The sequence below is a fragment of the Pan paniscus genome, chromosome 18 (genome assembly GCF_029289425.2).
Source record: "Pan paniscus chromosome 18, NHGRI_mPanPan1-v2.0_pri, whole genome shotgun sequence".
Lineage (NCBI taxonomy): Eukaryota > Metazoa > Chordata > Mammalia > Primates > Hominidae > Pan > Pan paniscus.
This window is the reverse complement of record NC_073267.2, coordinates 9,325,378-9,350,124: the sequence shown is the minus strand read 5'-3', so window position 1 is coordinate 9,350,124 and position 24,747 is coordinate 9,325,378. Positions and strand designations below refer to the sequence as shown.

Genomic DNA, 24,747 nt, shown 5'->3' with positions numbered 1-24,747 from the left:
AGGCTGAGGCAGGAGGATTCCATGAGCCTGGGAGATAGGGGTTGTAGTGAGCTGAGATCACATCACTGCACTCCAGTCTGGGTGACAGAGTGAGACCCTGTCTCAAAAAAAAAAAAAAAAAAAAAAAAAAAGTCATATTTTAGAAATATCAGGCTAAATAAAATATATTATTAAAATTCATTTCACCTCTTCCTTTTCATTCTTTCAAAATGTGGCTACAGAAAATTTAAAATTATACATAGCTCACTTTCTATTTCTGTTGCACAGTGCTGCTACTGGGCAGATAATTTTATGGTTAATAAAGAGCTATGAAAATGATTTCCAGCACTGGCAACAGCAGTCATTTCCCTGAAGAGTTTGAAAATACATGTACCAGACATCTATTTTGCTACGGAGCTTCTGAACAGACTGATAGTACCAAGCAAAGCTACACAGAAAAAGGCTCTGAGAATTGTCCAACGAGCCTCAGTAATAACTGAGGAAATTCAATTTACCCAGTAGCAGACAGCTCCTAAATGTTTGATTTGATCACAAAAAATGAGAAGCTAACATTAGTTTAGTCACTTCAAATGACGATGTTTAAAGATGTTCTTTTGGCTGGGCGCGGTACCTCACACCTATTAACCCCAGCACTTTGGGAGGCCAAGGTGGGTGAATGGCTTGAGCTCAGGAGTTTGAGAGCAGCCTAGGCAATATGGCAAAACCCCGTTTCTACAAAAAATACAAAAATTAGCCGGGCATGGTGGCACATGCTTGTACTCCCAGCTACTTGGGAGACTGAGACAGGAGGATTGCTTGGGCCCGGGCAGTGGAAGCTGCACAGTGAACCGAGATCGTACCACTGCACTACAGCCTGGGTAACAGAGGGAGACCCCATCTCAAAAAACAAACGAACAAACAAAAAATAAAAAACAAAAAACAAAAGAGTTTTTTTTCCACGGTTTCCAGTTTGAGTCTGAAAACAGTTTCTTTGGCTCACACCTGTAATCCCAGCACTTTGGGAGGCTATGGCGGGCGGATTCCTTGAGGTCAGGAGTCAAGACCATCCTGGCCAATAAGATGAAACCCTGTCCCTACTAAAAATACAAAAATTAGCTGGACATGGTGGCGCATGCCTGTAGTCCCAGCTACTTGAGAGGCTGAGGCAGGAGGATCGCTTGAACCCGGGAGGTGGAGGTTGCAGTGAGCTGAGAGCGTGCCATTGCACTCCAGTCTGGGCAACAGAGACTCTGTCTCAAAAAAAACAAAACAAGCAAACAAACAAAAACCCCACAACCAAAAAAAGAAAACCACCCAGTTTCTTAAAAGTTCAGATAACTTGTAAGCTAGATATCATTCTGACCAATGAAATTTAAGAGTTCTCTGACAAACTATGCAGTGAAAAGTGTCTTCCAGTTCTAAACGCTGATGCCTGGGAACCCTACGAAACATTTTCCCTCATCTTTTTCTATTATTTTAATCTCACAGACCTGATGTCCTGGCACTGGCCATCGGAAATACCGAGAGACCACATGCCACGTGCAGGGCTGATGACCTGATTCCATGTCAGTGTGGCCTCTTAGGAGGCTGTGTGGCTCTGGGCACCTCTCCAAGCCTCCTCTTATTCACCTACAGAAAGGCTAATGGCACTTGCTCTGGTTACCTCCAAAGGGCCTTGTTAAAAATCAAACATGCCAGTTATGTAAAGGTACTTTGTAAACTGGGAAGCAATGAATACTCATCAAAGTAAATACAGCAAAATCTCAATCGGCTGGATCCTCTCTCCTATTGTGCTCAACTTGCAGAGAAAGAGGCAAATGATGTAACAAAATATGCGAGCCTAAAAATCTCTCTCGATAATCCCACGTCCAGGCCGTCCCGGAGTTGGCAGAGGCCCAGCCTGTCCTCTACCACGTGTGTATGAGCACTGAGGCACTAGGGGACGGGTGACCGTGCCCCGGGTGACCCTAGGGCTAAGGGTCCTAATGATCAGAAAAAGAGCTCAATTAATGCCCCCCCACTCAAGGACATATTCTTCTCATTTCCAAGGCACAGAGAGAAGCTGATGCAGTTTAGAAAGCCTTCCCCAAAACGAGGCTGAAGGTGGTTTACTAAGCAATCAGTTCCGCCCTGAAGACCTGGGCTCTCTGAAGTCTTACTGCATCTGCCTGGCCGTCGTGGGGCATGTAGTCAGTGTTGTCAGGCAAATGTGGACAAATGTGGATCAAGGTGGGTCTCAGTTCTGCCTCCTGGATTCACCAGGTCTCTTCTACTGTTCTGGAATTATGGCTCTCCACATCCGTCTCCCTCGCTAAATGATACGCCCTTTGAGGACAGGATTATGCCTTTTTTTTTTTTTTAAATCCTCCCTTAGTGCTCAGCCCAAAGTAAAAATGGAACTGACCTGGGATATTTGTATATTTTATCTTTTTGCCATGGAAAATTTCTAACACACACAAAAGTAAACAGAATAGGATAAGTCCTCATGTGCTCATTACCCAGCTGCAACAATAACCAAGTCCATGTCCAGCCTGTCTCACGCAGGCCTCCCCCTCGGCTAAGGGACATTCCTGCACTCTGGCTGGAGATGCTGAGCAGGAGGCGCTCAGGTTATGAATCCTAATAGTGTGAAGCAGCCTCTGAAGTACACCCAGCCCTGAAATTGAATTGCCACTTAATTCCAACCCTGATGATTAAGGTGTTACATAGTAAGTGTTAAAAACTGGGGGTAAAAATGAGAAGGATTTCAAAGAAATCACTTGCAACCTCACCATCAAGAAATAGCCACTGTTAACATTTGGGTCTATTTCCTGCCAGTCTTTTTACTGTCGGCATTTATGTTCATCATTATTAGTATTACTATTATTTTAAAAATGGAACTGAGATAATTGTACCCACGGCAGAAGGTAGGTCCCCAAACCAAACATTTATGAAAGCCAGGGGCAGTGGCTAATGCCTGTAATCCCAACATTTTGGGAGAGTGAAGTGGGAGGATCGCTTGAGGCCAGGAGTTGGAGACCAGCCTGGGCAATATGGCAAGACCCTATCTCTACAAAAAATTAAAAAATTAGTCAGGCATGGCGGCATGTGCCTGTAGTCCCAGCTACTCAGGAAGCTGAGGTAGGAGGATCACTTGAGCCACGGAGGTTGAGGCTGCAGTGAGCTATGATCATGCCACTGCACTCCAGCCTGGGCAACAGGGCGAGATCCTCTCTCTCAAAAAACAAAACAGAACAAAACAAAACAAAAAAACAAAAAGAAAGCCTAGGGAGACAGAAAATGAGAGAAGCAGTCTGTGAAAGACTGAACAAATGTCCATGGGTCAGGTGGCAGCTGCTCAGGTGGCACCTGCCTGGGGGGAACTTGGAGCTGGAGTAGCCAGGTCTCAGATTTGCCAACAGAAGCCAGAAATCCAGATGTTTAAAACATAAAATCAGGCTGGGCACAGTGGCTCACGCCTTTGACACCAGCAATTTGGGAGGCCAAGGCGGGTGGATCAGTTGAGGTTGGGAGTTAGATATCAGCCTGGCCAACACAGTGAAATGCCGTCTCTACTAAAAATACAAAAAAAAAAAAAAAAAAAAAAAAATTAGCTGGGCATGGTGGTGTGCGCCTATAATCCCAGCTACTCGAGAGGCTGAGGCAGAAGAATTGCTTGAACCTGGGAGGCGGAGGTTGCAGTGAGCTGTGAGATCCTGCCACTGCACTCCAGCCTCGGCCATAGAGTGAGACTCGGTCTCAAAAATAAATTCATAAATAAATAAAACAAACATAAAATCAGACTTTTACATGATGGCAATTAATCCGATTTTCTTTAACACTGCAGGCCAACCAGATTTGGGTTTTACGTGGATCTGGCCCGAAGGCTTCCTGTCTCAGACTTCCCGATCTAGGGTTTCTGTTGCTTTTTGTACATGCTGCTTCACTGCTGTTTCCTCTCACTGACAGCCTTTGAAAGCATATGGTCTTCAATGGCTGTATAAATTTCCATCATGTGGATAAGCCATCATTTACGTAATCATTCTTGTACTGTTGGCTTTGTGGACTATTTCCAATTATTCCTTACTAAGTGCTGGGATTCGGATTTAAATTCGCTGGCCCATGGTGGCTACTGAACCCTGCTGTGAACCAGCAGCACCAGGGCAGCCAGAGAAAATGTGGATTTCCAAGCTCGGCTCTCAGGCTTTCTGAATCAGAATTGCCAAGGGGCACGCTAAATATCAGACTTTGTTTTTAAAACTCTTTAGGTGATTTTTATAATCCTATTTGGAGAATGCCCACATTAGCCCACCATGTGACACTACGCTATGTTCCAGTGATGCCTCTTTGTTAAAAGCAAACCCACCTCTTCTTCGGGAGTTTAATTTTCGCAATGTAGCTCAGACAGTAGTTGATTAAATCTTGGATTAGGGCCTCACCCAGATGACTTTGAATATTCTAGATGAAGAAAATACTAGAGTTACTTGATTTAGCAGGAGCATTTTCAAAACAGCTTCATAGCAAACCCAGGGTCTTCAGCCACGATTGTTGAAAATCAGTAGGCTGATGTAGCAGTGATGGTGACATGCCCCACTGTCTCTTTAATTCCTTCTCTTATTTCTCTGGTCAAAAGCATTAGGCAAGCCAGAAAGGCTTTAGTCAAAAGCATTTTCTGCTTCATCACCCAAGATTTTTGTACTCATTATTGTTCAAATGCTTCCTGTAAGGTCCAAAGAGCTTACTGCTGCCACTTTTATTCAATTAAAATATCTCCAGATATTGACAGACAATGTATTTGTTCCACTTCGGCATTCTCTTATGTCTGAATAGAATGATCTTACTACTACTAAGAGCTACACAGTACCTCTTAAAAATGCTTATAGTGCCCAGGCGTGGCAGCTCACACCTGTAATCCCAGCATTTTGGGAAGCTGAGGCAGGTGGATGACTTCAAGTCATAAGCTCGAGACCAGCCTGGCAAACATGGTGAAACCCCGCCTCTACTAAAAATACAAAAATGAGCCGGGCATGCTGGTGGATGCCTGTAATCCCAACTAGGGAGGCTGAGGCACAAGAATCATTTGAACCCAGGAGGCAGAGGTTACAGTGAGCCAGGACTGAGCCACTGCACTCCAGCCTGGGCAAGAGTGAGATTCCATCACGAAAAAAGAAAAAAGAAAAAAAAAATGCTTATAGTGAGGCAGCCTGCTCTAGTTTTATCATCATAGAAATGTTATTAATAGATTTAAAGCCAGGCATGGTGGCATGTGCCTGTAGTCCCTGCTACGTGGGAGGCTGAGGCAGAGGATCACCTGTGCCCAGGAGTTCTAGGCCACTGGGATTGCACCACTGCACTCTGGGATTGCACCACTGCACTCTGGGATTGCACCACTGCACTCCAGCCTGGTTAACACAGCAAGACCCCATCTTTTTAAAAAAAGAAGAAAAGGCTGGGTGTGGTGGCTCATGCCTGTAATCCCAGCACTCTGGGAGGCTGAGGTGGGCGGATCACTTGAGGTCAGGAGTTAAGAGATCAGCCTGGCCAACATGGTGAAACCCTGTCTCTACTAAAAATACAAAAATTAGCTGGGTGTGGTGGCGTGTGCCTGTAATCCCAGCTATGGGGGAGGCTGAGGCCTAAGAATTGCTTGAACAAGGGAGGCGGAGGTAGGCGGAGGTTGTAGTGAGCCGAGATCGTGCCGCTGCACTCCAGCTCCAGCCTGGGTGACAGAGCAAGACTCCGTCTCAAAAACAAAATAAGAAAAGAGAGAAATATTAGATTTAAAAAGTATAAAAATTTAGTTATCAATGTAGAATATGTAATAGTCACATGGTTCAAAACGCAAAACAAAAAATACAGAGTAAAGATTCATTTCTACCCGTTCCTCATCTTCCTAGAGGCATTCATTGTGAAATGCCCTTTTAGAAAACACTTTTAATAGTATATAGTAATTCAGATACTCAAGAACCTACCTGTTTACACAAGAGTTTCCCATCTTTGTATGCTACCAAGCCATTTTCTGGAAACACATAATCGTATTTTTCAACCACTACAATCAAAACCAAAAAAACACTTAGAATGCAAAGAATCAAAACCTGTGTTTTTACTCCTTGATTAACAATGACCACCAATAAAACCGCTAAACTCCAGCAAGGACTGTGAAAGACTATCTCATCTTACAGACTAAGAGAAGAGTATGGAAAAAAGTTCCTTGTTTTTTTTAATGGCTCTTTTTGGTTACACATTTAAACGATGATGACTGGGCAGGAGATTAGGGACTTGGTGACAGGTTATCTTATGTCCCTGACTTCAGCCTGACTGTCTGTAGAGGAAGATACTCGTCCATGATGCTGATGGTTCACCAGCAGCAACCAGGGCAGTGTGAAAATGCAGATTTCCAAGCTTTGCTCTCTCACTTCCTGAATCAGAATTGCTGAGGGACAGGCTAAATAAATTTTTTAAAAAGCTCTTTGGGCCAGGTGCGGTGTGGCTCACACCTGTAATCCTAGCACTTTGGGAGGCTGAGGCTGGCGGGGTTTTACTAGGTCAGGAGTTCCAGACCAGCCTGGCCAACATAGTGAAACCCCCGTCTCTACTAAAAATACAAAAAATTAGCCAGGCATGGTGGTGTGCACCTGTAACCCCAGCTACTCGGGATGCTGAGGCAGGAGAATTGCTTGAACCCAGGAGGCAGAGGGTGCAGTGAGCCAAGATTGTGCCACTGCACTCCAGCCTCGGCAACGGTGCAAGACTCCGTCTAACGTCAAAAAAAAAAAAAAACCCAAAAAACAAAAAACAAAGCACTAAAAGACCTTTGGTGGCCAGGCACGGTGACTCATACCTGTAATCCCAGCACTTTGGGAGGCCGAGGTGGCCAGATCACCTGAGGTCGCAAGTTCAAGACCAGCCTGGCCAACATGGTAAAATCCCGTCTCTACTAAAAATACAAAAATTAGCCGGGCATGCTGGTGGGCGCCTGTAGTCCCAGCTACTTGGGAGGCTGAAGCACAAGAATCACTTGAACCCAGGACGCAGAGGTTACAGTGAGCCAAGATTGTGCCACTGCACCAGAGAATAAGACTGTCTCAAAAAAATAAAAATAATAAATAAAATAAATTTTAGAAAAAGCTCTTCAGTGATTCTTATAATCAGTTTGGTTTGGAAACTCTCCATGTTGTCAACCTTAATGAAGGGATTCTCAAACTTCAGGTACCTGTTAAAATGCAGATCCCCTATGTGTTGGGTGGGGACCCCACACTCATATTTTAATAAGCTTCCCAGGTGATTCTGATACAGGTGGGCCTTCAACTGTCTTTTGGCTTGTGAATGTCTCTGACAGGTGCAGACACTATGCTACACTACACAAAACTTCCCTGAGCAAGTGGTTAAATACACAACTAGATGCAGAAAGGGCGATCATGAGCAGGTAACAGGATTTTCAGGGCTTCGTGATCCCCGGTATGCGGTTTATAGCATTTCTAAGTAGGAGATCTACCAGGAAAATGAAGTGGAAGTGGAAGAGAGAGTTTTAAAGAGATTGCAGAGATTACTCTTCTAGTAATGGTGATCCTATAAATACAGTCCATACAGATTTGGACTGTAACATATTACATCTTTGAGAACAGTAGTTCTCAAACGGGGGTGATTTTACACAGAGGTCATTTGGCAATGTCTGGAGACATTTCTGGTAGTCATAGCCGTATGTGTGCGTGTGTGTATGCTGCGGGCATCTAGTGGGTAGAGGCCCGGGATGTTGCTAAATACCCTACAATGCACAGGACAGCCTTCATAATGGAGAACTAACTGGTCCAAAATATCAATAGTGCGAAGGTGAGAAATCTTGCTCTAGAGGAGCTGGTTCCAAGATGTGAGGACTCTGGGGACAACAGGGGTTAAAAGAACAATCAATTCATCCACCTCTCCACTTATAATTTTTTTTTTTTTTTCCAAGACGGAGTATCGTTCTTATTGCCCAGGCTGGAGTGCAATGGTGTGATCTTGGCTCATTGCAACCTCTGCCTCCTGGGTTCAAGCAATTCTCCCGCCTCGGCCTCCTGAGTAGCTGGGATTACAGGTGCCCATCATCACGCCTAGCTAATTTTTTGTATTTTTAGTACAAATGGGGTTTGATCATGTCAGCCAGGTGGTCTCAAACTCCTGACCTCAGGTGATCCATCCGCCTCGGCCTCCCCAAGTGCTGGGATTATAAGCGTGAGCCACCGCGCCTGGCATCCACTTACAATTTCTTACAGGCCAGGAGGCCCTGGGGCTATGGAGATGAATAACCCATACTCCTGCTCTTCAAAAACATGTAATCGGATAGTTTACAATAATTACAGAATGCTACATTAGCAAGGTTGTACACTAGAATCTCTCAGAGGTACTCACTAAAATAGGATTCCCAGGCTCCACAGACCTATCAAGTCAGACTCTCCAGTGAAGGGGTCAGTAAGCCTCTGGTTTTTCGGGGTCCTGTGCTGGAGATTGTTTCAGTGATGGGGAGGTGAGGGGGGCTGTCAGAGGGACAATATGAAGACCGGTCTGACTGGGGCTAGAAGGGCTGTGAACGGGTACAAGCAAGAAGTATTCCAGGCGGAGAGATTACCATGTGCAGATACAGCCACTGACCTTTCTAGGTGAATCTACTCACACATCTGAGTACCCAGTTCTCCATCAGTAACTCCAGAAATGTACTAGATTAAAAGCAGAGGAAAAACAAAGGCCAAGAAAATGTTTCCCAAAAAAGGAAGCAGAAAGTCCGCCATATGGGGACAAGGTTTTAGGGCAGCCTATGATACTTGGCAACAATATCCTCATAAGAAGTTAATCTTTTACCAGATGTAATTAGCAACCTATCATTTACCATCATTTCCCAGTTGCTCCTGCACTTTCTCAAAGTCCGATCCGCCTACCACTCCGATTTTGATCTTCTGCCTCAATTTTTGTAGGAAGTCATCCATTTCTTTGGTAATTTTCTAAATTTCAAGAAAGAAAATACAACAGTCATATGCCACAAAATAATCAGGAGACTAAAACTCTAAGGGTAACACAAGTACACAAGTCTTATTTTCTTATTTAAAAATTAAAGAAAAAAATTTTTTTTGAGATAGGGTCTCACTTGTCACCCAAGCTGGAGTGCAGTGGCATGGGCATAGCTCACCACAGCCTCGACCTCCCTGGACTCCGGTGATCCTCCTATCTCTGCCTCCTGAGTAGCTGGGACCATAGTTATGCGCCAGCACACCTGGCTAATTTTTTTATATTTTGTAGAGACGAAGTTTTGCCACGTTGCCCAGGCCAGTCTGGAACTCCTGGGTTCAGGAGATCCACCAGCCTTGGCCTCCCAAAGTGCTGAGATGACAGGTATAAGCCAGGTCTATAAGCCTTATTTTCATACATGCCAATTAAGTTACCAGCTCTGTACATAGTTCAAATATTTTAGTTGTAACTGGGGGGGGCATCTTTACCAGAATAAACTTAAGTGTTATTTTTACCAAATTTTAAACACAGGTAATATGTTAGTAGCTGTTGTGCACTGTCCCAGCTATTTTTCTATGCATTTATATACCCATCTATGGGCACATATACAAATAGGTCTTATTTTTGAAACATAAATGGAATCATGTCCTGTGCAGGGACTTTGCTTTTTCAGCACTATGCTGTGGTGATCTTTTCATGCCAACACAGATCTAGCTCATCATTCCTTTTAAATGCTACACTACACTCCATTTATGGATTTAAGTTGTTGATTTTAAAATAAAACAACATAATGAAATTAAAGAGGAAGCTTAGGGCCAGACATGGCGGCTCATGCCTGTAATCCCGGCACTTTAGGAGGCCGAGGCGGGTGGATCACCTGAGGTCAGAGTTCGAGACCAGCCTGGCCAACGTGGCGAAACCCTGTCTCTATTAAAAATACAAAAATTAGGCGGGCGCGCTGGTGGGCGCCTGTAGTCCCAGCTACTCGGGAGGCTGCGGCAGGAGAATCACTCGAACCCGGGAGGCAGAGGTTGCAGTGAGCCAAGATCGTGCCACTGCACTCCAGCCTGGGTCACAGAGCGAGACTTCGTCTCAAAACAAAACAAAACAAAACAAAACAAAAAAAAAAAAAAAGGAGAAGCTTAGAATTGATTTTATTGCAATTACCCAAAACAAAACAAAAATGTAAAAGAGTAAGATGACTAGATTTTTTAGTCTCTTCTAAAAGCAAAGCTCCTATCTAGAAAGAGTGGTTTTAGTGGTATAATCTTATGGTAAATTCCAAACTGTGTGATAATTTTAAAAAAGTTATAAACTAAGATGAAAAAATAGCCCTACATTAAGACACATCACAATGTATTTTTACAAGTCTTATAACTCAGCACTTTGAGCAATCTTAGTTGTACATTTACACTGAATGTCTTTTTTTTTTTTTTTTGACACGAAGTCGTGCTCTGTCACCCAGGCTGGAGTGCAATGGTGTGGTCTTGGCTCATTGCAACCTCCACTTCCTGGGTTCAAGCGATTCTCCTGTCTCAGCCTCCCAGGTAGCCAGGATTACAGGCGCCCGCCATCACGCTCGGCTAATTTTTTTGTATTTTTAGTAGAGACCGGGTTTCACCATGTTGGCGAGGCTGGTCTCGAACTCCTGACCTCAAGTGATCCGCCCGCCTCGGCCTCCCCAAGTGCTGGGATTATAGGCATGAGCTACCGTGCCAGGCAGAATATCTTTTTACTAGAAATTTAGAAAATACAAAAAACCATTTAATTCAACCTCAGTATATAAACACTTGGAGTTCAATGATTTTTCTTTAAAAAAATTTTTTAGAGTAATAATGAATGTGATTAAAATTGTACAGAAGGGTTTGTAATAGAGTGCAATCTTTTCTACTCTCACAGTGGAATCTGGACCTATTAGACAAAATCTAGAATTGCAGGAGTGGCCTTTAAAAGTCAGAACACGGTGGCTCACGCCTGTAATCCCAGCACTTTGGGAGGCCGAGGCGGGTGGATCACGACGAGGTCCAGAGATAGAGACCATCCTGGCCAACACGGTGAAACCCCATCTCTACTAAAAATACAAAAATTAGCCGGGCGTGGTGGTGCGCGCCTGTAGTACCAGCTACTTGGTTGCCTGAGGCAGGAGAATTGCTTGAACCTGGGAGGTGGAGGTTGCAGTGAACTGAGATTGGGCCACTACACTCCAGTGTGGTGACAGAGTGAGACTCTGTATTAAAAAAAAAAAAAAGAGTCAGAACTGTGAAAATCAGAAAATCAGAAGCACTTTCCTGAATGGCATACCCAGTGACTAGAACAGCTTCCACCTTAGCACAGATAGGAAATGGCAAACTTGACAGGAACCATTATCCTGAGGCCCAGAGACTTGTACCAGGTTGGCTGTGTGAAACTGAGAAGGTTAGTTCTTCACTGAGTGTGTTTCCTTATGTTTAAAACGGTAATAACAACTATCCTACCTGGGAAGAAAGATGGAGGAAGGTTGAGAGGGTCCAGTGATATCATGAAAAAAGGGTGGCAATATAAACCCTAGACCGCTATGGCCCACAGACCACATTGGGCAGCTGTTTGTTTTTGTAATAAATAAATAAAATTTTATTGGTACACAGCCACTCTGTATTTATATAGGGTTTATGGCTGGTTTTGCACTAAAGTTGAGTGGTTACTATAGACCATATAGTCAGCAAAGACAAAAGTATTTGCTATATGGCCCTTTACAAAAAATGAATTGGGGACCGGAGTTTTAGACCACTATGGGCTTTTAACAAACCCAAGTGTGTGATCACTGAATTTCAGAATCAGAAAAAGCCTTTGAAGAACTTGGGAGTTGAGCGTCATCACTAGGTAGATCAAACCTGTGGCTGAGAAGGGCAAAATGATACGTCTAAGGTCACACGCATTTGACGTGGACTTCTGGAGCACACCATTGTTACCACCAAGCGAAAACTACGAGGGGTGAGGGTAGAAGCTGAGGATAGTGAGACCATTGGGGTCCAGTCTCAAGTTGAAATGGCCAGTGTTCAGTGGCCAATTTCTGAAAAGGGGCCAGGAGAGCCTCACCTCAAAGGCTGATCGTAACTGAAACTTATCTGTGCCTGTAGCAGCAAAATCTGAAAGTGGAAAGCAAGTTTCCAAGGGCCCAAAGAGGCTCTCAGCGGGCAGCCTGTAATAACCTAGGGCTCCTCCATCTTCCTAGTCCATTGCAAGGGCTGGAGATGGGTGTGGTGGAGGTGGCTACTATTTACTGAGGCCTAGTGTGTTGTGTGCAACATATTTTCAAGAACTTACACAATCTCATTTGATCCTCACAGACACCATATGGAACAGGTAACATCCCCATTTAAAGCTGTAGATGTTGAGGCTCAGAGAGGTTAATAACTCGCTGAAGGTCACACAGATGTCAAGAGGTGAAGATGAGGCTCCACTAGGTCGGTTTGACCTGGAAACCTGTTTTTAATATCATGACTCACGGCACAGCCCATTGGTTACAGGATTGGGGCCGGCACATAGCTGATAAGGGGGCCTGATCTTGGGTTGAAATCCTGGTCTATCAGTCCCGAGCACTAGCGGTGAGTCCAGATTACATTTTCCAACCTAGCACAAGTTTCCTGCTCTTAAGAGTTCTTCAGCCCCGTCTCATCTTTCCAAGCACCAGAGCTCTTGAAGAGCTGATTAGGGCCTCCCTCTCATTCCTCCAGGGCACCCAGAATAGGGTTCAGCCCCGTGAGGACGTAGGCGGTCCTTAGCCACCCCTTGGCGCCTACCCTGGGTGGTCGATAGCCCCAACTGGGAACAGCACGGGCTCTGCGTCGGCTGCCAGCAGCCCGCCGGCCGCCACTTACCTGCCGCGGGGCGGTGAGGGTCCCATCCACGTCGAAGAGGCAGAGCGCTGGGCCAGGCGCTGCCATGTCCCCAGTTTCTAGCCGCACCTTACAAGACACGTCGGCACGAGGAACTCGGCCCGGAACTTCCGGGTTCGGCCCCTGAGCCGCAGGGCACGTCGGGAAGAGGAGGGGACTCCGTTCCCATAACCCCTGGGACTAGCGCCAGCCACGATTCCTGGACCGCAACTCCCAGGGTGCAACGCAGATCACGCCCGCCTTGTACATTCGAGCATGCGCTCTTAGAGGTTCCGGGGGCCGGTGGGATTTACTTCCGGCAGCGGGTGGTGGGGCCATGGTAAGGAGGCGGGTGGCGAGCCTTGAGGGGGTGATGCTCTTTGGGGTCGGGGTCAGGGCTGGGGCGGGCAGGCCCGACGCTCGGGTTTCGGACTCGGAGGATCCGTGGGAGGAAGCTCTGGCGTGTGTTACAGTTCGCTTTTCCCGGGCTTTCTCTGCCCTCCTTGGGTCACATGCGCACAGTAGTAATAGCTAAAACTCGCCGAGCTCTCACAGTGCATTAGGTACTAAGTTGAGGACTCTGAAACCATCTTCTGGTTCACTGTGTTCTGAGTCCCCATTTTGAAAGGCGAAGAAACCGAATCTCAGGGGTGTGGAGTAATTTGCTCACAAATTACTGTTGGAGCCAGAATTGGAATAAGAGCTTTTACTGCTTCACTACCCACCTAATAATACCCTTGTGCTACGTGTTGGGGCCTCCCTGCCTCGCTCCTTCTCCTTCTCCGCTGTTTCCCCTTCCCCAGACTAGGCTAAGAGAAAGCAGCAGTTCCCTCCAGCACCCAAGATAGCCTATGAATCAAACAGAGAATTAGAAAGTTTATTGGAATAAATATCTCACAGATTTGTTGCTCGAGTTCCCCACTAAGACATTGATTATTTAGTCTCCTGCTTGGGGAAATGTTCACACCCCCTTGTGGATACATTGTCCAGCCCAGAGGTTGTCCTCCCTAGATATGTTTTGAATTAATGACGGCCGCACCTCCTTTCTTGTATTTATTTGGAATTGCCTGGTGGAAGGAGGACTCTGCTGCACTCACTGACTGTGTGATCTTTGGTAAATATCTTACCCTCTCTGGGCTTAGTTTCCCTAGTGGTAAAGTGGAAATAGTGATAACTATCTTAGATAGCTGTTGTGATGCCCACATGAGATAGCATCTGGCTTTACCCTTCCCTCCTCTGGCAATAACGGTTACCTTGCAGGATTGGCAGAAGCCTTAGAGTATGGTGCTTTGCAGATGTTCGCCGTGTGATTAATGTAGTTGAGTTCCACGAGAGAAATGGTCTACTGTCTCCCTTTCAGGCTGCCCTTCTCCGAGCTGTGCGTAGGTTTCGGGGAAAAGCTGTGTGGGAAAGGCCTCTCCATGGGCTGTGGTGCTGCAGTGGGCAGGAGGATCCTAAGAGGTGGGTGGGCAGCAGTTCACCCATCTCGAAGGAGAAACTACCAAACGCAGAGACTGAGAAATTCTGGATGTTTTACCGTTTTGATGCCATCAGAACGTTCGGGTTCCTGTCACGACTGAAGTTGGCACAGACTGCCCTGACAGTGGTAGCTCTGCCACCAGGCTATTACTTGTACTCCCAGGGCCTCCTCACTCTCAACACCGTGTGCCTCATGAGTGGGATATCGGGCTTTGCCCTGACCATGCTGTGCTGGATGAGCTATTTCTTACGGAGACTGGTTGGTATCCTGTATCTGAATGAGTCTGGCACCACGCTGCGGGTGGCCCATCTGAACTTCTGGGGCTGGCGGCAGGACACATACTGTCCCATGGCAGATGTGATTCCCCTGACAGAAACCAAGGACCGGCCTCAGGAGATGTTCGTGCGTATCCAGCGGTACAGTGGGAAACAGACCTTCTACGTCACCCTGCGCTATGGACGCATCCTGGACAGAGAGCGTTTCACACAGGTGTTTGGGGTACATCAGATGCTCAAGTGAACAACTGGGACCTGGACCTCTGGGTAACCCTGGGTCGCCTGGATTAACAGGAAGGCTGAGGGTGTGGGCAAGGCTGAAGAAAGGGGACTGGGTACTTGGAGACTTTGCCTGGGCCCCTGGGAACATGTGTTTTGTGGTGAATAAATTCACAAGGCAAGAGCTGGTGTACAGGTTTAGGAAAAAGGCTCTAAGCAAGTTCTTACAGCACTTGTTTGTGACATTCAGTCAGATAATGGCCAGAAGTTTTTGTTAAGAGCCAGTTCTTAGAAGAACCTATGCCAAGGTCACCCATAGAGTCCATTGGTGTGAAAGAGAAAGGCAAAGAGGTGTGGCGGGGGAGCATAAGATTTGGAGTCAGAAGTCTCAGTTCTGTCATTTGTCCTGGAGCAGGTTACTGAGTCTCTTTGAAGCTTGGTTTTCACATCTGTAAAATGGAAAGTCCTGCTTGTTTCATGGGATGGGTGTGGGAATAAACAATAAATGTCAAACGTGTGGCAGACTCAACAGCCTACAGCAGATGTTATTAAGCATTTGGTCAGAGGTTTTAGCAGGGAGAAAGGCTTCGAGCAGTCAACAGGGACTTCCAGAGCCCTGCGCTGTGCCCCTCACATATCCAGCGGCAGAAAGGTCTGTCAGGATGTTAACTACACATTGACGAGCAGATGTCCTCCAGGTGGGCACGAAACCCCAGTTGAGATTTGTTCACCACCCAGAGGTCTAGAGGCTCTTGCTTTGGATGGCCCTGCAGTGTAATAAAGCCAAATGGACCGGATGCTGGTATGTTATTTTATAAACTTGAGCCAGTTATATACATTGCCCCGCATAATTAATAATATATGTTCATTATACAATTTGTAACACAGTAAAGAGGAAGGAAGGCATGATCTTTATTATTTTGCCACTCGAAAGTCAATAAGAATGTTTTATCGCTGGGGGCGGTGGCTGACACCTGTAATCCCAGCACATTGGGAGGCCAAGGTGGCGGATCACGAGGTCAGGAGATCGACGCCATCCTCGCTAACAGGGTGAAACCGTGTCTCCACTAAAAAATACAAAAAAATTAGCTGGGCGTGGTGGCAGGTGCCTGTAGTCCCAGCTACTCGGGAGGCTGAGGCAGGACAATGGTGTGAACCTGGGAGGCAGAGTTTGCAGTGAGCCGAGATCACGCCACTGCACTCCAGCCTGGGCGACAGAGTGAGACTCCGTCTCAAAAAAAAAAAAAATTTTTTTTATTGTGTAGCCTTCCATTTTTCTTAACCATACCAAGATACACCTAACAAATTTATCCTTTTAATCATTTTTAAGTGTGCAATTCAGGGACATTAAGTATATTAACAATGTTGTACAGGCTGGGCACACTGTCTCATGCCTGTAATCCTAGCACTTTGGGAGGCTGAGGCGTGTGGATCACTTGAAGTCAGGAGTTCAAGACCAGCCTGGCCAACATGGCAAAACCCTGTCTCTACTAAAAATACAAAAATTAGCTGGGCATGGTGGTGGGCACTTGTATTCCCAGCTACTTGAGAAGCTTGAACCCGGGAGGCAGAGGTTGCAGTGAGCCGAGATTGCACCAATGCACTCCAGCCTGGGAGACAGCCAGACTTTCTCAAAAACAAACAAAACAAAAAATGTTGTACAACCGTCACCACCATCTATTTCCAGAACATTTTCATTATCCCAAACAGAACTAATATACCCATTGAGCAATAATTTCCTTCTTTTTCCAGCCCTTGGCAACCACTAACCTGCTTTCTGTCCCTCTGGATTCACCTATTCTGGATATTTCATATAAATGGAATCATACAATATGTGACCCTTTGTATCTGGCTCTTTTTTTTTTTTTTTTTTGAGATGAAGTCTCGCTCTGTTTCCCAGGCCAGAGAGCAGTGGCGCGATGTCCACTCACTGCAACTTCCGCCTCACCAGTTCAAATGATTCTGCCTCAGCCTCCCAAGTAGCTGGGATTATAGGTGCCTGACACCAAGCCTTGCTAATTTTTGTATTTTTAGTAGAGATCGGGTTTCACCATGTTGTCCAGGCTGATCTGGAATTTCTGACCTCAAGTTATCACCCACCTCGGCCTCCCACAGTGCTGGGATTATAGGCGTGAGCCAGTGCGGCTGGCCTGTATCTGGCTTCTTTGACTTGGTGTAGTGTTGTCAAGGTGCATCCGTGTTGTAGCATGTGTCAGTGCTATTTCTTTTTTATGGTTAAATATATTTATGGATGCAGTGTATATTCTCTGTGTATGCCACATTTTGTTTGTCCATCTGTTGATGGACATTTGAGTTGTCGTCACCTTTTGACTATTGATGAATGAACATTTGGCTATTGCTGTGAACACTGGTATACGAGTATCTGTTTGAGTCCCTGCTTTCAGTTGTTTTGGGTACGTACTGAGAAGTGGATTAACTGGATCCTGTGGTAATTCTGTTTATTTTTGAGGACCTGCCACTTTTCCACAGCAGCTGTACCATTTTACATTCTCACCAGCAACGGACAAGGGTTCCTGTTTCTCTACATTCTTGTCAACAGTGGTTACTTTTCCTTTTTTTTAAATTTGAGATGGAGTCTTACTCTGTCACCCAGACTGGGTTGCAGTGGTGTGATCTTGGCTCACTGCAGACTCCGCCTCTCAGGTTCAAGCGATTCTCCTGCCTCAGCCTCCTGAGTAGCTGGGATTACAGGCACCCACCACCATGCCCAGCTAATTTTTCTGTTTTTAGTAGAGATGTGGTTTTGCCATGTTGGCCAGACTGGTCTCGAACTCCTGAACTCAAGGGATCCACCTGCCTCGGCCTCCCAAAGTGCTGGGATTACAGGTATGAGCCACCACGCCTGGCCCTTCACTTCGATGCTTCTATCCTGTGCTTCCATGCTTGCTTTACTCGAGTCCGTTTTTGCAGCTGTCAAAGTGATGCTTAAAAACAGAATCACGTCACTCTGCTGTGAAGGCTGATGGCCTAATCCACCCTCCCCTTCCCTCCCTCATCCGCACCTCTGTGGAGATCATTCCCCCAGGTCACGACTGCCTTGCTGTTCTCCAGTAATCGAGAATATTCCAGCCTTAAGGCCTTTGCATTGACAGTTCCCTCTGCCTGGAAGGCTTTCTCCCTAGATACCTGCAAAGAGAACTAACCGCCTCCCCTTCAGTATCCTCTCGGTGTAACAGGGTTTTACTATTTATGCTCAAGAAGTGTAGTGAAGATTCAATTATATAGAAGAGACATGTGCATAGCAGTTACACGTGGCTGTTCATTCCTTCTGTACCTTGCCTTCACCTGCCTGTCAGTTCCTTCAGTGACTGTGACTCCCTTCCCCATGAAGAGATAAAGCCTGTGGCTAAAAAAGGTCTTAAGAAGTCATAATGATTTGACCTTAACCTCATTAAAACCAAAAATTCTCTCTTTGTTGGGTTGTAAGCAATGACCTGAGTGAGCCTCACCCTGGGATATTCTGATTATGTCTGGGGTGGGTTCCCAGGATCTGTCTTTTTGACCAGCTTGAAGCCAATTCTGAGATTCAGGCAGGCTGGGAATTTCTGAAATAGACTACTAGAACAGAAGACACCAGAGTGACACATGGTTCTGTGGACTTCGTGTTCCTGGGCCAATTTTCTGCCCAAAGAATAGGTTCTTAACACTGGCTTTATGTGTAGAATCTCCTGGAGAGTGTTTTAAAAACCCCATTGTCGAAGCCCATGACCAGGCATTTTTATTTTCACAGTTCCCTGGGTGATTCTAACATGGTTGACCATCGCTGCCCTTGAAGTATCACCACTCTGTTAAGTCTGCAAGGGGCTTGCTTGCCCTGGGAGGTGAGACCAGATTCTCACCCATGCAGGCATTCCATGTGTGGTCTGCTCATGCAGTACCAGCAGAGGGCACACAGAGCAAATGCATTATTCTAACGCTGTATCCCGAAGCTAAAATCACAGATGTCCACCAGATAACAGGAAATGTGTTAGGGCTTCTGTCATGCACCAGTAGGGTAGTACCTGAGAGCTGCCCCCAAAAAACCAAAGTCAACAACAAAAGCAATAAAAGGACTGGTGCAGTGGCTCACACCTGTAATCCCAACTCTTTGGGAGGCCAAGGTGGGCAGATCGCTTGAGACCAGAAGTTCAAGACCAGCCTGGGTAACATGGTGAAACCCCATCTCTACTAAAAATGTGAAAAATTAGCTGGGTGTAGGGTACATGCCTGTACTCCCAGCTACTGGGGAGGCTGAGGTGAGAAGATCACTTGAGCCCGAGGGCCAGAGGTTGCAGCGAGCTGAGACTGCGCCACTGCACTGCAGCCTGGGTGACAGAGCGGGATCCTGTCTCAAAAAACAAAAAAAACATTAAGTGTGCCCAACCCTTGTTGAATCTGGTAGAACCTGGGCATCTGTTTGTTTATGCTTCCCAGGTTATTCCACAGTACCCCAAGTTTTGAGAATCACCCAAAGCCATACAATAGATGGCAAAGCAGCTTCTCAGAAAATGGGAGTTGTCTTTAGATTTGGGTGGTGGATATATTGGCAGTTGCCCCCTTTAACAACAATTATAACATGATTGTCTTAGTTCACTTGGGCTGCTGTAACAAAAATACCATAGGCTGGATGGCTCAAGCAACATTAATTTTTACAGTTCTGGAGGCTGGGAAATCCAAGATTAATGCGTCAGCAGGTTCATTGTCTAGGAGGGCCTGTTTCCTGGTTGGTAGACAGGCTTATTCCTGCTGTGGTCTCACATGGCAAAAGAGGTGAGGGAGCTCTCTGAAATTCTTTTATAGGGCACTAATCCCATTAATGAGGGATCCACCCTCATGACCTAATCAACTTCCAAAGTTCCTACCTCCAGATATCATCGCATTGGAAATTAGGTTTCAACATATGAATTTGGGGGTGACATAAACATTCAGAATATAGCAATAATCTAACAGAAATACTGAAGTGTACATATAAGGATGTTCACTGAAATATTTCCAATAGCAAAAAAACTAGTCCGGGCATGATGGCTCGTGCCAGTAATCCCAGCACTTTGGGAAGCTGAGGTGGAAGGATCGCTTGAGGCCAGGAGTTCGAAACCAGCCCGGTCAACATAGTGAAACCCCATCTCTACAAAAGAAAAAATAAAACATTAGCTGGATATGGTGGCACATGCCTGTAGTCCTAGCTATTTGGGAGGCTGAGGCAGGAGGATTGTTTGAGCCCGGAAGTTCAAGGCTGCAGTGAGCCATCACTGTGCCACTGCACTCTAGCCTGGGTGACAGAGTGAGACCCTGTCTCAATAAATAAATAAGAAAAGTAAAAACAGGGAATAATCTAAGTTTCCATTAGTAGGCCACATGGTTAAGTAAATGTTGGTAGATTAATATTGTAGTATACATACAACCTTTAAAAAGAGTGAGATTGTACTGCATCTGTGGAAAAGACCATGAGGTAGGTAGCGAAAAAAAAAAAAGCAAGTCACAGAACAGTGTAGTTCTGTGTGATCTTATTTGTGTTTTTAAAAAGTACATGTTGGCCAGGTGCAGTGGCTATAATCCCAGCACTTTGGGATGCTGAGGCAGGCAGATCACTTGAGGTCAGGAGTTCGAGACCAGCCTGGTCAACATGGTGAAACCCCATGTCTACTCAAAATACAAAAATTAGCTGGGGGTGGTGTCAGACACCTGTAATCTCAGCTACTCAGGAGGCTGAGGCAGGAGAATTGCTTGAACCCAGGAGGCAGAGATTGCAGTGAGCGGAGATCGCAACATCGCACTCCAGCCTGGGCTACAGTGTGAGACTCCATCTCAAATACATACATACATACATACATTGCAAATTGTGAAGAGTGGCTACCCCTGGGAGAGCATTGAGGGTGAGAGGGGTATAATGAGCACATCATTCATCCTAGCAAATGAAGAAAAACACTGTAATAAACAGTCTGTTCTTCCATTCCCTTCTCCTCCCACCAGCTTTCTAGGCAAAGGAAAGTTTCTCAACCATGAATTCCAATTCTGGACTCAGAAGCTGAGTAGATGGAAGGAAACATGCAGTCTTTGAAAACTCAGTTAAAGCAACTGTGATTTAACCATGTTTGTCCCTTGTCAAGTGGCTTTCCTTCCTGTCTGGATTTTGCCCCCGTCTCCCTGCCATGCTGTGGCCATGTAAATAATTTAGATGCCTAGGGTGGTCTGGAGCATGTCCGTTTTATTTTTTTGTTTTTCGAGACAGAGTCTTGCTCTGTTGCCCAGGCTGAAGTGCACAGGTGTGATCTCAGCTCACTGCAACCTCTGCCTCCCGGGGATCAAGCCATTCTCCTGCCTTAGCCTCCCAAGGAGCTGGGGTTACAGGCACCCACCACCACGCTGGCTAATTTTTGTATTTTTAGTAGAGACGGGGTTTCACCATGTTGTCCAGGCTGGTCTTGAACTCCTGACCTCATGATCCACCTGCCTCAGCCTCCCAAAGTTCTGGGATTACAGGCGTGAGCCACTGGGTCTGGCCTGTTTTTCTGTTTGTTTGTTTGTTTGTTTGTTTGTTTGTTTTTAAGATGGATCCTCGCTCTGTCACCCAGTCTACAGTGCAGTGGTGCAATCTCAGCTCACTGCAACCTCTGCCTCCTGGGTTCAAGTGATTCTCTGCCTCAGCCTCCTGAGTAGCTGGGGTTACAGGTGCACGCCACCACGCTCAGCCAATTTTTGTATTTTTAGTAGGGACGGGGTTTCACCACGTTGGCCAGGATGGTTTCAAACTCCTGGCCTCAAGTGATCGGCCCACCTTGGCCTCCCAAAGGGTGGGCATTACAGGCGTGAGCTACTGTGCCCAGCCACATGTCAGTTTTCATATGGCCACCATCCACACATGAGGTCTGCATCAACTGGGGACCTGGTGACGATGCTCCCAGTGTGCACGTGGAAAGCACAGCCCAGTGGTAGCTGTTGTCCTCCTTCCTATGCTGGTTACCAAAAATGAGACTTACCTTGTCATAGCGCCAGATGTCTATGGCATCCGCCACCCCATCATTGCATAACCATGTTTAATGCACTCCCCAAAGCAGATGTGGTGGGCTGAGCAGCTTGCAGGGGACAGCCTGGATGAATTGCCCGGAGAACTGGAGTTGGGGGCATGCTTTATGTTGCTGCTTTATGACTGCAAGACTCGTGAGTTCCTAAATAGAAAGCAACAGGGTCCCTTTGAACTCCAGGCAGAGTCCAACTTTTAATGGCCTTGTTTTGATCCTGCGCCATTCAGTTGTAAAATCTTGCCTGATTAGAGTCCATCAGGCAAGGCCAATACCATCTAGGTATGGCCATGTTCATACCAATTCTAAGGACACAAACATTCATTTTACTGATTAACAGTTGAAATACACTCTCAGATTCAGCTGGGCTTGCACCTATGGTGTGAAGTAGATTTAATATTTACCAGTGGGAAGTTAACTCTCACAGAAATATAATATTGCCTTTTAGAACTATATATGAGACACACTCAGCTATTCATGGAGAAGAAGCAGTAAAGGACACCAGCATGTATTAAATGCCTACTGTGTGCTGGGCAATTATTATAGGATTTCATTTAATCTGCCAGCAACACTTTGAGTTGGAGAACCCCAGAGAGGTTGTAGAGTGTTCGGGTGAAGTATATGGCTTCTGAAGCCAAACTTCTTGGCCTGCTTGAATTCCAGCCCTGCCAATTCCCAGCTGTATAACCTCTTTCTCTGCTTCAGTTTCTTCCTCTGTGAAGTGAAGATAATAACACCACCTACCCAGGATTGTGGGGAGGATTACATGACTTACTACATGAAAAGCACTTAAAATAGTGCTCAGTCCAGGCAAGCACTCAATAAATGTTAGCTAGCAATACTATAATCATCCTTATTTTGCAGAATAAGGTTCAGAGAACTGAAGTGACTTGCCCACGATCACCCGTCTAGAAAACAGTAGAGCTGGGTCATTCCACTGCCTTCCCAGGGGAAGGACAGAATATAGAAAACCGGCCGGGCACAGTGGTTCATGCCTGTAATCCCAGCACTTTGGGAGGCCGAGGCAGGCGGATCACCTGAGCTCAGGAGTCCGAGACCGGCCTGTCCAACATGGCGAAATCCCGTCTCTACTAGAAATGACAAAAAATTAGCTGGGGTTGGTGGTGCATGCCTGTAATCCCAGTCACTGGGGAGACTGAGGCAGGACAATCACTTGAACCTTGGAGGTGGAGGTTGCTGCGAGCCAAGATTGCACCACTGCACGCCAGCCTGGGCGACAGAGTGAGACTCTTGTCTCAAAAAAAAAAAAAAAAGAAAACTGTGACTCTTTAACAATTTTTTTTTGGTTTTGTTTTGTTTTTTGAGACGGAGTCTCGCTCTGTCACCCAGGCTGGAGTGCAGTGGCACGATCTTGGCTCACTGCAACCTCCGCCTCCCGAGTTCAAGCGATTCTCGTGCCTCAGCCTCCCAAGTAGCTGAGACTACAGGCATGTGCCACCACACCTGGCTAATTTACATGTTTTTAGTAGAGATGGGGTTTCACCATGTTGGTCAGGCTGGTCTCAAACTCCTGGCTCAAGTGATCCACCCGCCTCGGCCTCCCCAAGTGCTGGGATTACAGGAGTGAGCCACTATGCCCGGCCAGTGCTTTATAATTTTTACAACAGACGGGTGAGGTAGGTACAGTAAATCCTCATTTAATGTCATCAGTAAGTTTTGGGAAACTGATTATAAGTTAAATGACATACAATGAAACCAATATTTTTTCCTCATCATAATAGTAAGATGTTGAAAGAAACAATGTTATAACAAGACAACTTTGAATGAAATGATGTTTTTGAGGACCTGCCATCCATTTCCAAGAACCTATCCATGACATTAAGTGAAGACTTACTATTTGTATACTTTTTTTTTTTTTTCGAGACAAGGTCTCTGTCGCCCAGGCTGGAGTGCAGTGGTGCAATCATAGTTCACTGCAGCCTCAATCTCTTGGGCTCAGGCAATCCTCCCACCCCAGCCTCCCAAGTAGCTGGAACTATAGGCACATGCCACCATGCCAATAAAATTTTTAAAATTTTATTCTTAGTAGAGACAGGGTCTTGCTGTGTTGCCCAAGCTGGTCTCAAACTCCTGAGCTCAGGCGAATTCACCCGCTTTGGCCTCCTGAAGTGCTGGGATTACAGGCATGAGCTATCACACCCAGTCTTGTACGCCTGTTTTTAAGATGAGGAAATTGAAGCTTGGAGAGGTTAAGGGAATCTGCTCCCAATCACACAACTTGAAAGTTAGGATTTGATACACACTGATGTGGAAGGATGCTGTAATATTAGCATGTGGACAGATGTGAGTGTATGTGCACTTGTGTGAAGTCAACTCAGGACTAGCTGAGGGTAGGAACTGTCAATCACTCAAGGAACTTTCTCTCGGCCAGCCTGGCCATCAGCCTTGGAAGGTCAACTTGACCTGGTCGGTGTTGAGTGTGAGCTCCGACATGCACATTCCTAAGGTAGGTGAGTTGAAGGCACCGGAACTTCAAGGTCAGTAACCCTTTGATGGCCAGGCACGGTGGCTCCCGCCTGTAATCCCAGCACTTTGGGAGGCCAAGGCGGGAGGATCACCTGAGGTTAGGAGTTCGAGACCAGCCTGGCCAACATGGCAAAACCGCATCTCTACTAAAAATACAAAAAAATTAGCTGGGTGATCTGCCCACCTCGGCCTGCTGAAGTGCTGGGATTACAGGTGGGATCCACTGTGCCTGGCCAGTGGCACTTTTCAAAAAGCTCTTTCGGGTGATTCCTAAGTGCATCCAGTGTTGAGAATCACCGTCCCGGATGCTTTGGATTCTCTACTTTTCTCTCTCTCCGTCCCCATTATTGTCCTAATTCATTCAGGCCACCAGGTCAGCGTGGCTGCAATAGACTCCTAACTGGCCTCCCTGCCTCCCTGTTCTTCACCGTGAACACTCAGGACAACCTTTCTATATATATTTTTTGAAACGGAGT

The 24,747-nt window shown here is 46.1% G+C and overlaps 2 protein-coding genes across 2 annotated transcripts in view; one reads left to right on the top strand and one right to left on the bottom strand.

Moving 5' to 3' along the window:
- PMM2 (phosphomannomutase 2) overlaps nucleotides 1–13,068 on the bottom strand; it is a 51,734-nt gene extending 38,666 nt beyond the window's left edge. The window contains exons 1-4 of the mRNA XM_003808297.5: nucleotides 12,795–13,068; nucleotides 8,822–8,933; nucleotides 5,931–6,007; nucleotides 4,325–4,416 (exon numbers count right to left, since the gene is read on the bottom strand). Of these exons, the coding sequence (XP_003808345.2) occupies nucleotides 4,325–4,416; nucleotides 5,931–6,007; nucleotides 8,822–8,933; nucleotides 12,795–12,860 (347 nt within the window). The 5' untranslated portion in view covers nucleotides 12,861–13,068. The remainder of the gene's footprint in view (nucleotides 1–4,324; nucleotides 4,417–5,930; nucleotides 6,008–8,821; nucleotides 8,934–12,794) is intronic.
- On the top strand, nucleotides 13,008–15,294 carry TMEM186 (transmembrane protein 186). Its single transcript, XM_003808306.5, has 2 exons — nucleotides 13,008–13,131; nucleotides 14,152–15,294. Exons 1-2 carry the CDS (start codon nucleotides 13,129–13,131, stop codon nucleotides 14,788–14,790), a joined length of 642 nt encoding a protein of 213 aa, XP_003808354.1. The 5' UTR covers nucleotides 13,008–13,128; the 3' UTR covers nucleotides 14,791–15,294.
- The last annotated feature ends 9,453 nt before the right edge of the window (nucleotides 15,295–24,747 follow it).